The following is a 14177-nucleotide window of genomic DNA, read 5'->3' on the forward strand; positions in this document are numbered from 1 at the left end:
GCCCCACAGCGTGAATGCATCTCCATCCATGTCGGCCAGGCCGGAGTGCAGATGGGCAATGCCTGCTGGGAGCTGTACTGTCTGGAACACAGCATCCAGCCCGATGGACAGATGATTGGCGGCAAGTCCGTTGGAGGAGGGGATGACTCCTATACTACATTCTTCAGCCAGACGGGAGCTGGCAAACATGTACCCAGGGCGGTATTTGTGGATCTGGAGCCGACTGTGATTGGTTAGTGTCGAGCTGATTGGAGTTTATGTTGTTTGTTCTTTCCACATGTGCAGCCTACTTTCTGGACCTCTGCCACTACTGTGCTTGAGCCTGTCGCTCGGAGAGGCCCAGTTCAGATGCGGCCTCAGCCAAGCAGAGCTCTGAGTTGAACAGGCTCTTTTCTCCAGAAAAGACTTGAGCGGTGACCTGGATAGAGTTCTTTTAAAATGATGAAGTGGTTCGATAGGGTAAAAGTAGAGAAGAACATAAGAAATAGGAGCAGGAGAAGGCGATACGGTCCCTGGAGCCTGCTCCGCCATTCAATAAGATCATGGCTGATCGTTGACCTCAATTCCATTTTCCCGCCCGATCTCCATATCCCTTGATTCCCCTAGATCTAATAATCTATCGATCTCAGCCTTGAATATATTCAGAGTCTCAGCCTCCACAGCCCCCTGGAGCAGAGAATTCCAAAGATTCACCACCCTCTGAGTGAAGAAATTCCTCCTCATCTCTGTCTTAAATGGCCGACCCCTTATCCTGAGACTGTGCCCCCGAGTTCTAGACTCTCCAGCCAGGGGGAAACAACCTCTCAGCATCTACCCTGTCAATCCCCTTCAGAATCTTGTATGTTTCAATGAAATCGCCGCTCATTCTTATAAACTCCAGAGAGTACAGGCCCATTCTGCACAATCTCTCATCATAAGACAGCCCTCTCATCCCGGGAATCAGTCTGGTGAACCTCTGTAGTACTGCCCCCAAGGCAAGTATATCCTTCCTTGGGTAAGGAGACCAAAACTGTGCACAGCACTCCAGGTGTGGTCCACTCTTATGCGGAGAGTCCAAAACTAGTGGCCCTAAATAAAAGATAGTCAGGAATAAATACAATAAGCAATTCAAGAGAAATATCTTTACCCAGCGAGTGGTGAGAATGTGGAACTCGCTGCCACAGGGGAATGGTTGAGGCGAATAGCACAGATATGTTGAAGGGGAAGCTGGATAAGTACATGAGGGAGAAAGGACTAGAAAGAAGAATGAGATGAAGTAAGTTGGGACAAGTCTCGTGTGGAGCATAAACACCGGCATAGACGAGTTGAGACGAACAGCCGGCCTCTATGCTGTAAGTTCGATGGGGTCACAATTGCGTTTTGTTTGCCGGCAGTAGGCAGGTAACGAGCGGCAAAGGCCGGCCATCATCGTCGAGCGGTGTCCGTGCCGCGGCTGAAATTCAGTTGGCTCCTTGGCAGAGGCGCCAATGGGCAACACTGCGCTGGCTAACTCCACCCACGTGGTGACATCACCCAGCGTACAACGCCTCCTTGATGCCTCTGTCGTGATATTTCCTCCGTACGGCTACAGGCAGCCGCACAGCCTGAAAAAAGTGGTGGTTAAATAGCGGATCTCTGGCGGGATGGCCCAGAAAGCAAGATAAAGTTTTCCTCTTGATTTATTTCTGCATGTTTTCATTAGTTTGAAGGGCGGGAAAGTGTGTGTGTGTGTGTGTGTATGTGCGTGTGGATCGGAGAAGCTTTAATTACTTTTCTTTCCTTCCCGTTTCGTAGTGAGCATGACGGCAGCTTCCCGATGGGGAATTCAGCCTGCCTGCTGAGCTCCCGCCCGAGGATGAGTATGCAACGCCACCTTTTAGCGCTGCTCTCTCATCTTGGTGTGTAAAAACTGAATTTGGCAGTTTGAGGCTGTGCCTAATGCCTGGCGGTAAAACCAGCACTCAGGCGGGACCGAATTTCAACCTCAATGTTTTTTTGTAAAAAAAAAAGGACTACATACTGAACCAAATCGCCTCCTCCTGCTGCTAGATGATCAGCCTGGTTTCCTTTACTTGCCAAGGAGAAGCCTTTGGTCTTTGAACATAAGAAATTGGAGCAGGAGTCGGCCCTTTGGCCCCTCGAGCCTGCTCCACCATTCAATAAGATCATAGCTGATCTGATCATGGACTCAACTCCACTTCCCTGCCCACTCCCCATAACCCTTTATTCTCTTATCACTCAAAAATCTGTCTATCTCCGCCTTAAATATATTCACTGACCCAGCCTTCACAGCTCTCTGGGGCAGAGAATTCCACAGATTTACAACCCTCTGAGAGAAGAAATTTCTTCTCATCTCAGTTTTAAATGGGCGGCCCCATATTCTGAGACTATGTCCCCTAGTTTTAGTTTCCCTATGAGTGGAAATATCCTCTCTGCATCCACCTTGCCAAGCCCCCTCATTATCTTAAAAGTTTCAGTAAGATCACCTCTCATTCTTCTAAACTCCAATGGGTATAGACTCAACCTATCTTCAACCCCCTCATCTCCGGAATCAACCTAGTGAACCTTCTCTGAACAGCCTCCAATGCAAGAATATCCTTCCTTAAATACGGAGACCAAAACTGTACGCAGTACTCCAGGTGTGGCCTCACCGATACCCTGTACAATTGCATCACGACTTATCTGCTTTTATACTCTATCTTTGATTGGTGGTTTCGTCGTGATTATTAGGGGGAGATCACTGAATGAGATATTGTGGGCATGAACCCACGTTCTATTAATCCACATTGTGCTACCAAAATTTTTTTTTATTCATTCACGGGATGTGGGCATCGCTGGCAAGGCCAGCATTTATTGCCCATCCCTAATTGCCCTTGAGAAGGTGGTGGTGAGCCGCCTTCTTGAGCTGCTGCAGTGTGCAATGCTGTTAGGGAGGGAGTTCCAGGATTTTGATCCAGCGGCGATATACTTCCCAAGTCAGGATGGTGTGAGACTTGGAGGGGAACATGGAGGTGGTGGTGTTCCCATGCGCCTGCTGCCCTTGTCCTTCTAGGTAGTGGAGGTCGCGGGTTTGGGAGGTGCTGCCGAAGAAGCCTTGGCGAGTTGCCGCAGTGCATCTTGCAGAAGTGTGTATATATAAATAATGTTGTGTAGATCTCAAATGTTCATGGAAGCAAACATTATAAAGAAGTTTGCATTAATATTTAAATTTATATGTTTTCCAATCATAAAATTCCGCGTAGAAGCTCTGTGGTTGCAATCCAGAGAACTTGCGTGACCCCGAGCTTCCTGTCGCCTGTCACTTTAATTCTCCACTCTGACCGCTCTGTTCCAACGAACCTCAACGGAAGCTTGGGAGTAAAGGGATTATGGGGAGCGGGCAGGGAAGTGGAGCTGAGTCCATGATCAGATCAGCCATGGTCTTATTGAATGGTGGAGCAGGCTCGAGGGGCTAAATGACCTACTCCTGCTCCTATTTCTTATGTTCTTAAAGGAATGGACGGATCTGTTGATGGGTCAGATGAAGTAAGGTGAGAGGAGGCTCGGGTAGAGCATAAACACCGGCATAGACCTGTTGGACTGAACTGGCCTACATAGTGCTGTTGACTCTATGTAACACTAACTTTAAGTAACAATAAGTTCCTTCCACGACCATCTCCTCCCTATGGAAGAAAAAAATCAAGCATCCGTTAATATCTCTCTAACTCGCAATTATCCTGCTCAACAGATGTCGGCCGATCTTCTTTTCAAAGGTGTTAACTAACTCCCACGTAAACTACTTTGGGAGTGCGTTCCACAGGCCCACTGTGCTATATTTTTATTCAAATCCCTAACTCTGCTCAAGGCCGGTCATTTTATGTATATTTTTATTCATCCTCAGCATGTGGGTATTTATTGCCCATCCTTAGTTGTCCTGAGACGGTAGTGGTGGACAATTTTAAAGCACAGGTAGTGGTTTGATACTATTGAGTGGATTGCTGGGCTGGGAGTTTAAGAGTCAACCAGTGTAATGTATGCACCTGTGAGTATGCTCACAGGTTTGTGGAGCTGTTGATTTACATCGAGCCCTCTCCTAGGTGGCGTGCGCTAGCGACGTATTTCTTCCGCCAGCAGTACAGCCTCAATTACGACACACAGCTCCTGTTTGTGAGCCTGGGGGGGCAGCCGTGCAGGGGCTGCCTGTCTTTTACCAGGAACTCATCAGGGTCTGGAACAGAGTCTCCACCAAGCGCAGCTCTCCACCGTCTGGAGTGGCGGCTGTCCTGCAGGAGCCGCTGCTCAGGAATCCGTACTTTCACGACCGAGGTTTTAGGTGGCAGGCGGACGAGAGGGCTGTGGCTGGCGAGGTGACCAGGGTCAGGTACCTGCTCGATGGCGGAGGAGCGGGCTGGATGGCGCCAGACGTGCTGGCACGGCGCCTAAACTGGGCCGATGTCCGCCGCGCGGCCGATGCCATTGAGTCGCTAAAAACAGCTCTGGGCCCTGACTCCGTTAGGTGTGTCGAGGAGGTTCAAGCACATGGGGAGATCCCGTCCGAACTGACCCCCGTCCGGATGGAATTCCTCATCGGCGCTAAGCCTCGAAACCTCCCTCGGGAGCCGGCGCCTCATAGGAACATAGGAATTAGGAACAGGAGTAGGCCATCTAGCCCCTCGAGCCTGCTCCGCCATTCAATAAGATCATGGCTGATCTGGTCGTGGACTCAGCTCCACTTACCCGCCCTCTCCCCGTAACCCTTAATTCCCTTATTGCTTAAAAATCTATCTGTCTTTGACTTGAAAACATTCAATGAGCCAGCCTCAACTGCTTCCTTGGGCAGAGAATTCCACAGATTCACAACCCTCTGGGAGAAGAAATTCCTTCTCAACTCGGTTTTAAATTGGCTCCCCCGTATTTTGAGGCTGTGCCCCCTAGTTCTAGTCTCTCCGACCAGTGGAAACAACCTCTCTGCCTCTATCTTGTCTATCCCTTTCATTATTTTAAATGTTTCTATAAGATCACCCCTCATCCTTCTGAACTCCAACGAGTAAAGACCCAGTCTACTCAATCTATCATCATAAGGTAACCCCCTCATCTCCGGAATCAGCCTAGTGAATCGTCTCTGTACCCCTTCCAAAGCTAGTATATCCTTCCTTAAGTAAGGTGACCAAAACTGCACGCAGTACTCCAGGTGCGGCCTCACCAATACCCTATACAGTTGCAGCAGGACCTCCCTGCTTTTGTACTCCATCCCTTTCGCAATGAAGGCCAACATTCCATTCGCCTTCCTGATTACCTGCTGCACCTGCAAACTAACCTTTTGGGATTCATGCACAAGGACCCCCAGGTCCCTCTGCACCACAGCATGTTGTAATTTCTCCCCATTCAAATAATATTCCCTTTTACTGTTTTTTTTCCCCAAGGTAGATGACCTCACACTTTACGACATTGTATTCCATCTGCCAAACCTTAGCCCATTCGCTTAACCTATCCAAATCTCCTTGTAGCCTCTCTGTGTCCTCTACACAACCTGCTTTCCCACTAATCTTAGTGTCATCTGCAAATTTTGTTGCACTACACTCTGTCCCCTCCTCTAGGTCATCTATGTATATTGTAAACAGTTGTGGTCCCAGCACTGATCCCTGTGGCACACCACTAACCACTGATTTCCAACCGGAAAAGGACCCATTTATCCCGACTCTCTGCTTTCTGTTCGCCAGCCAATTCTCTATCCATGCTAATACATTTCCTCTGACTCCGCATACCTTTATCTTCTGCAGTAACCTTTTGTGTGGCACCTTATCGAATGCCTTTTGGAAATCTAAATACACCACATCCATCGGTACACCTCTATCCACCATGCTCGTTATATCCTCAAAGAATTCCAGTAAGTTAGTTAAACATGATTTCCCTTTCATGAATCCATGCTGCATCTGCTTGATTGCACTATTCCTATCCAGATGTCCCGCTATTTCTTCCTTAATAGTTTCAAGCATTTTCCTCACTACAGATGTTAAACTAACTGGCCTATAGTTACCTGCCTTTTGCCTGCCCCCTTTTTTTATACAGAGGCGTTACATTAGCTGCTCTCCAATCCGCTGGTACCTCCCCAGAGTCCAGAGAATTTTGGTAGATTATAACAAATGCATCTGCTATAACTTCCGCCATCTCTTTTAATACCCTGGGATGCATTTCATCAGGACCAGGGGACTTGTCTACCTTCAATCCCATTAGTCTGTCCAGCACTACCTCCCTAGTGATAGTGATCATCTCAAGGACCTCCCTTCCCACAATCCTATGACCAGCAATTTTTGGCATGGTTTTTGTGTCTTCCACTGTGAAGACCGAAGCAAAATAATTGTTTAAGGTCTCAGCCATTTCCACATTTCCCATTATTAAATCCCCCTTTTCATCTTCTAAGGGACCAACATTTACTTTAGTCACGCTTTTCCGTTTTATATATCTGTAAAAGCTTTTACTATCTGTTTTTATGTTTTGCGCAAGTTTACCTTCGAAATCTATCTTCCCTTTCTTTATTGCTTTTTTAGTCATTCTTTGCTGTTGCTTAAAATCTTCCCAGTCCTCTAGTTTCCCACTAACCTTGGCCACCTTATACGCATTGGTCTTTGATTTGATACTTTCCTTTATTTCCTTGGTTATCCACGGCTGGTTATCTCTTCTCTTGCCGCCCTTCTTTTTCACTGGAATATATTTTTGTTGCGCATTTTGAAAGAGCTCCTTAAAAGTCCTCCACTGTTCCTCAATTGTGCCACCATTTAGTCCTTGTTTCCAGTCTACTTTAGCCAACTCTGCCCTCATCCCACTGTAGTCCCCTTTGTTTAAGCATAGTACGCTCGTTTCTGACACAACTTCCTCATCCTCAATCTGTATTACAAATTCAACCATATTGTGATCACTCATTCCGAGAGAATCTTTTACGAGGAGATCGTTTATTTTCCCTGTCTCATTACACAGGACCAGATCTAAGATAGCTTGCTCCCTTGTAGGTTCTGTTACATACTGTTCTAAGAAACAATCCCGTATGCATTCTATGAATTCCTCCTCAAGGCTACCCCTGCGATTTGATTTGACCAATCGATATGTAGGTTAAAATCCCCCATAACTACTGCCGTTCCTTTTTCACATGCCTCCATTATTCCCTTGATTATTGCCCGCCCCACCATGAAGTTATTATTTGGGGGCCTATAAACTACGCCGACCAGTGACTTTTTCCCCTTACTATCTCTAATCTCCACCCACAATGATTCAACATTTTGTTCATTGGAGCCAATATCATCCCTCACAACTGCCCTGATATCATCCCTTATTAACAGAGCTACCCCACCTCCCTTCCCTTCCTGCCTATCTTTCCGAATCGTCAGATACCCCTGTACATTTAATTCCCAGTCCTGGCCACCTTGCAACCATGTCTCTGTAATGGCCACCAAATCATACCCATTTGTAATGATTTGTGCCGTCAACTCATTTACTTTATTTCTAATGCTGCGTGCATTTAGGTAGAGTGTTTTCATCCTAGTTTTTAAACCATGATTTTTAGTTTTTACCCCTCCTGCAGCCCTTTTATATTCAGTGGCCCTTTTTGTTTCTTGCCTTTGGTTTCTTTGCCCTCCACTTTTACTCATTCCTTTTCTGTCTTTTGTTTTTGTCTCCTTTTTTGTTTCCCTCTGTCTCCCTGTATTGGTTCTCATAACTTGAGCCGCCTTGGGGAAATCCCCTCTGTGCCTTTCAGTTCTGCGCGGTGGGGTTTCCTGTACGGCCTGCTCCTGCACACTCTCAACCTTGCCATCCTCGTCTGCCATCCAGACACTCCATGGCGCACCATCTTGCCATCCGGAGGAGGCAGGGGTCCCCGATGGAGTGCATTCTTCGCTGGAGTCCTCCCACTATTTATCGGGGACTTGGCCTGGAGGGTGGTACACAGAGCAATCCCATGCAATAAATTTTTAAGCCGGTTCATGGGCTCCCAGGCCGCCTGTAATTTCTGCGGTCTGGAGGAGTCTGTGTCCCATTTTTTTATTGAATGTGCGAGGTTGCAGCCCCTGTTCCATTATTTAAAGGGGCTGCTCCACAAATTTTGTTTGCACTTCAGTCCCACACTCCTGATCTTTGGGCACCCTGTGCGGAGGGGAGCGGGTAGATCCGAGGGCCTCCTCGTAGGACTGCTCCTGGGCACGACCAAGGGGGCCATCAGCCGGTCCAGGCAGCGTGTGGTCGAGTGGGTTGTTCAGCCTGACTGCCTGCCTCTCTTCCGCGGTTACATCTGAGCCAGGGTGTCCCTGGAGATGGAGCACGCGGTGTCCACCGGTACGCTCGCGGCCTTCTGCGAGAGGTGGGCACCAGAGGGACTGGAGTGCATCATCACTCCTGGCAACCAAATTTTTATTTGATTTTATATGTTTTAAAGTTTAATTTGTTTTAATACCGGGTTTTAGTGTTCCCCCAGTCAGGGGGCATTTGTATAATTTGCCTCTCGGTGCCCTAAAAAAAAACACAAAAAAAAGGGCATTGAAAAGTGTTTGGAGTGTCTCCCCCCTTTAATAAGGGGGCACTTGAGTTAATCTTTCTTTTGTTTCAACAAAAGAGTTGTGGAGCTGTTGAGGTGTCCTTGGAGATGGAGCACACGGTGTCCACCGATACGCTCGTGGCCTTCCGTGAGAGGTGGGCGCCGGAGGGCCTGGAGTGCATCATCACCCCGGCAACCAAATTTTAATTTGAACCATGTCCAAAGTTTAATTTGTTTAAGTTTGTCAGTTTTAGTGCCCCCCCCCTCTTTTAGCTAGGGGGCACTTGTATAATTTGTGTTTTTAGTGCCCTCAAAAAAAAAAAACAAGGGGGCCACTTGAAAAGTTTTTGGGATTGTGACCCCCCCCCCCCCCCCCTTTAATCAGGGGGCACTTGATTACTGATAACACAAAATAGTTGTGGAGCTGTTGAGGTGTCCCTGGAGATGGAGCACGTGATGTCCACCGGTACGCTCGCGGCCTTCCGTGAGAGATGGGCGCTGGAGGGCATTATCACTCCCGGCAACCAAATTTTAATTTGATTCAAGTTTACTGTCTAAAATTTAATTTGTATAAGTTTGGCAGTGTTAGTGATCCCCTTTAATCAGGGGGCACTTAATTATTGTTCTACTTAAAATAGTTGTAGAGCTGTTGAGTTGGGAGTGGCTTAGCCAGTCACGTGATGTTCACAAGACTCAATAAAACCCCAGCCAGTTGTGTTTGGGGGGGTCCACGATGAGGTAGCTGGTTGTCAGCCTGGTGGATGAACTGGTAATGTGTAATGTGATTGTTAAATCTTTTGCTAATAAACGAACTAGCTCTTAATAGCAAGGGCCCAGAAATTCCGGTCGGCTGCTTCCCGCGGGCGATCGAGGGAAAAACTTTAAAAAGATGCGCGCCTACCTGTTCCTGCTGCGCCCCCTACCTGTTCCTGCTGCGCCCCCTACCTGTTCCTGCTGCGCCCACGTGAGTTCCCGGTCCAGAGGCCTCCACTGACTGCGGGTTGCAGCGTGAGCACGTCAGGACGTGCTCGGCGCAGGAGCTGCAGTCACATGGCTCTGGCAGCCAATCAAGTAAAGTATGTTCTCATTCATAATAATAGGGAAGTTGGAGTTCACATTATTATGAATGAGAAACCCTCCAAACACCCAAAACACAAATAAAAAAATAGAAAAAATGCACACATTTTTATTAATTTAAATTAAAGTATTATTAAAAAAGATATATTTTTCCAATTTAACAAAATGATTTTTTAATTATGGTTTAAAATAAACTTACCGTAGTGGGGAGGGTTTTTAACAATAAAATGTGTTTTTATAATTTTATTTTAAAACTCTTATGTCTGTAACAGTAGGCTATATGCCTGCTTTTATCAGGCGCAAGAGTTTTCAGGACATTTGCTGGGCAAGATATGGATAAATCCCACAATCTTGCCCTTGCAAATGTCCTCGCTCCCGAGATACGGAGATCTGTCGAGCTCCAGCTTTTTCAGCTGAAAACCGGCTTTTGTGATGCGTTCCCGGGTCCGTACACACTCCGTACACACTCCGTACGGACCCGGAGAGGCAGGGATTTTTGGGCCAATGTGTTGCTATGAATTCTTAAGCAAAGAACCCATGAAGCAAATACATTACAACCATGTTTGTGTGGGATTAGAGTCACGTCTGGCTAGGCCGGGTAAGGAAGACCAGTTTTCTTCCCCAAAAAGGACATTAGTGAACCAGTTGGGTTTTTCAGACATTCTTCCAGCCTCATGGTCACTTTTACTGATGCCGCTTTTTATTTCCACATAACTATATGTAAAATTCTCAAACTGCCATGGTAGGATTTGAGCACGTATTCCTGGATTACTAGTCCAGGTCTCTGGGTTATCCACTTTGGTGGCAAAAACAGGAAGGTAGAATGTTATCTGAATGATGACAGATTAGGAAAAGGGGAGGTGGAATGAGATCTGGGTGTCATGGTACATCAGTCATTGAAAGTTGGCATGCAGGTACAGCTGATGGTGAAGAAGGTAAATGGCATAGTGAGAGGATTTGAGTATAGGAGCAGGGAGGTCTTATTGCAGTTGTACAGGGCCTTGGTGAGACCACACCTTGAATATTGTGCACAATTTTAGTCTCCTAATCTGAGGAAGGACGTTCTTGCTATTGAGGGTGTGCAGCGAAGGTTCACCAGACTGATTCCTGGGATGTCAGGACTGACATATGAAGAAAGACTGGATCAACTAGGCTTATATTCACTGGAATTTAGAAGAATGAGAGGGGATCTCATAGAAACATATAAAATTCTGACGGGATTGGACAGGTTAGATGCAGGAAGGATGTTCCCGATGTTGGGGAAGTCCAGAACCAGGAGTCACAGTCTAAGGATAAGGGGTAAGCCATTTAGGGCCGAGATGAGGAGAAACTTCTTCACTCATAGAGTTGTGAACCTGTGGAATTCTCTACCACAGAAAGTTGTTGAGGCCAGTTCGTTAGATATATTCAAAAGGGAGTTAGATGTGGTCCTTATGGCTAAGGGGATCAAGGGGTATGGAGAGAAAGCAGGAATGGGGTACTAAAGTTGCATGATCGGCCATGATCATATTGAATGGTGGTGCAGGCTTGAAGGGCCGAATGGCCTACTCTTGCACCTATTTCTATGTTTCTATGTTACTAGCCCAGTAGCACAAACTTGCCTCTACGTTTTGAATGTATTATCCTACTGTCCAAGTTAAATAGTTTACCTACTTCACCCTCATCTATATTGTTTGTTACTTTTTTTTTTGAAGAATCATAGAAATTTACAGCACGGAAGGAGGCCATTTCGGCCCATCATGTCCGCGCCAGCCAACAAAGAGCTATCCAGCCCAATCCCATTTTCAGCTCTCAGTCCGTAGCCCTGTAGGTTACGGCACTTCAAGTGCAAATCCAAGTACTTTTTAAATGTGCTGAGGGTTTCTGCTTCTACCACCCTTTCAGGCAATGAGTTCCAGACCCTCACCAAGTTCCCCTCAAAACCTCCTTCCAATACTCTAAATCTATGCCCCCTGGTTGTTGAAACATAAGAACCCTCTCTAGTGCAATCACATCTTTCCTGTAATGCGGTGACCAGAACTGCAGGCAGTATTCTAGCTGTGACCTAACTAGTGTTTTATGCAGTCCGAGCTTAACCTACCTGCTCTTGTACTCTACGCCTCGGTTAATAAAAGCAAGTTTTCCACATGCCTTGTCTAAGGGATGACATATATCCTCTCCCTTCAGTCTGTTCACCAGTGAAAATACGGTTGGCTGTTGAAGGTTATTGCCTCCTGTTGGATTGTAACCCTGACTTCCATCTGTCCTTCTGAACTCCAGATCAGGTCCGCAGTGGTATCTATCGCCAGCTGTTCCACCCCGAGCAGCTCATCACCGGGAAGGAAGACGCGGCAAACAACTACGCCCGCGGGCACTACACCATCGGCAAGGAGCTGATTGACTCCGTCTTAGACAGGATCCGTAAACTGGTGAGCATCTCCTCCGTTAGCCTACAAGCCCGTCAATAATCTAACTGCAGTTTCCTTGCCGTGACGGATTGTACTGCTATTTTGCGAAGATCTCTGCTAGAATTCTGAGGGGGTTTGACAGGGTAGATACAGAGAGGATGTTTCCCCTCGTGGGGGGGTCTAGAACTAGGGGGCATAGTTTCAGAATAAGGGGAATTATGAGGGGGCTTGACAAGGTGGATGCAGAGAGGATGCTTCCACTGATAGGGGAGACTAGAACTAGGGGGCATAATCTTAGAATAAGGGGCCGCCCATTTAAAACTGAGATGAGGAGGAATTTCTTCTCTGAGGGTTGTAAATCTGTGGAATTCGCTGCCTCTGAGAGCTGTGGAAGCCGGGACATTGAATAAGTTTAAGACAGAGATAGATGGTTTCTTAACTGATAAGGGTTTAAGGGGTTATGGGGAGTGGGCAGGGAAGTGGACCCGAGTCCATGATCGGATCAGCCATGATTGTATTAAATGGCGGAGTAGGCTCGAGGGGCCGTATAGCCTACTCCTGCTCCTATTTCTTATATTCTTATGGGAGCGGGTGGGGAATTGAGGCCAAGATCAGATCAACCATGATCTTATTGAATGGAGGAGCAGGCTCGAGGGTACAAGCGACCTACTCCTGCTCCTATTTCTGATGTTCTTATGTTATTTATGATCTCGTCCACAGGCTGACCAGTGCACAGGACTCCAGGGTTTCCTCGTGTTCCACAGCTTTGGCGGAGGCACCGGATCAGGTTTCACGTCCCTGCTGATGGAACGTCTCTCGGTTGACTTTGGCAAGAAGTCCAAGCTGGAGTTTTCCATCTACCCGGCTCCTCAGGTCTCCACGGCTGTCGTCGAACCCTACAACTCCATCCTGACCACCCACACCACCCTCGAGCACTCGGACTGTGCCTTCATGGTAGACAATGAAGCCATCTATGATATCTGTCGCAGAAACCTGGACATTGAGCGCCCATCCTACACCAACCTTAACCGGCTCATTAGTCAGATTGTGTCGTCCATCACAGCCTCCCTTCGCTTTGACGGTGCCTTGAATGTTGATCTGACAGAGTTCCAGACCAATTTGGTTCCATACCCACGTATCCACTTCCCTCTGGCGACCTATGCCCCAGTGATCTCAGCTGAGAAGGCTTACCACGAACAACTGTCGGTAGCTGAGATCACCAATGCCTGCTTTGAGCCAGCAAACCAGATGGTCAAGTGTGACCCTCGCCATGGCAAGTACATGGCTTGCTGTCTGCTCTATCGCGGCGACGTGGTGCCAAAAGATGTCAACGTTGCCATCGCTGCCATCAAGACCAAACGGAGCATCCAGTTTGTGGACTGGTGCCCAACTGGCTTCAAGGTTGGCATCAACTACCAGCCTCCCACTGCAATACCTGGCGGGGACCTGGCCAAGGTGAAACGCGCGGTGTGCATGCTGAGCAACACCACGGCCATCGCCGAGGCCTGGGCTCGCCTTGATCACAAGTTTGATCTGATGTACGCCAAGCGCGCCTTTGTGCACTGGTATGTGGGTGAGGGGATGGAGGAAGGAGAGTTCTCTGAGGCTCGTGAAGACATGGCGGCCCTGGAGAAAGATTACGAAGAGGTGGGCATTGACTCCTTTGAGGGTGATGAAGAGGGGGAGGAGGAATATTAATTGGCACTTCATACTTAACCAATGATGTACAATCTTTGTAAAATGAGGCTCAGTTTTATTCTATAACATTGTAAAAGATAGCAATATGGTGGACTGATGTAATTACTGACTTCTGAAGTTCTTTTATTTTCTGTTATTTAGTAAAACATATTTTGAGCCAACATTTGTTGCAAATTTTCATTGGCTCATTTTGAATTATCGCAGTCCTACTGATCTGAAGTTGGAGTGGAGTGAATTTATAAAAGAAAAAATTGGGGCTCCTCTTCTGAATATAGAGTTGAGATACATTGTTGAGGGAGCTTCACTCTGCATGAGGGAACTTAACTCTGCGTGAGTGCTACTAACTAAGTCAGTAATTGGAAATTGAATCATCAAGTACTTCCAGGTCACGCCTCCGAGTCAGAAGGTTTGTGGGTTTAAGCCTCACTCGAGACATGAGCACATACTCCAGGCAGACTCGCCCAGTGCCGTACTGAGGGAGTGCTGCACTGTCGGAGCTGCTGTCTTTTGGAGATGTTAAACCGAAGTCCTTC

General features: G+C 47.3%; 1 protein-coding gene across 1 annotated transcript in view; it reads left to right on the plus strand.

Moving 5' to 3' along the window:
- LOC139259670 (tubulin alpha chain) overlaps positions 1-13805 on the plus strand; it is a 52795-nt gene extending 38990 nt beyond the window's left edge. The window contains exons 2-4 of the mRNA XM_070875224.1: positions 10-232; positions 11819-11967; positions 12667-13805. Of these exons, the coding sequence (XP_070731325.1) occupies positions 10-232; positions 11819-11967; positions 12667-13644 (1350 nt within the window). The 3' untranslated portion in view covers positions 13645-13805. The remainder of the gene's footprint in view (positions 1-9; positions 233-11818; positions 11968-12666) is intronic.
- The last annotated feature ends 372 nt before the right edge of the window (positions 13806-14177 follow it).

Source organism: Pristiophorus japonicus, chromosome 3 (genome assembly GCF_044704955.1).
Source record: "Pristiophorus japonicus isolate sPriJap1 chromosome 3, sPriJap1.hap1, whole genome shotgun sequence".
NCBI lineage: Eukaryota > Metazoa > Chordata > Chondrichthyes > Pristiophoridae > Pristiophorus > Pristiophorus japonicus.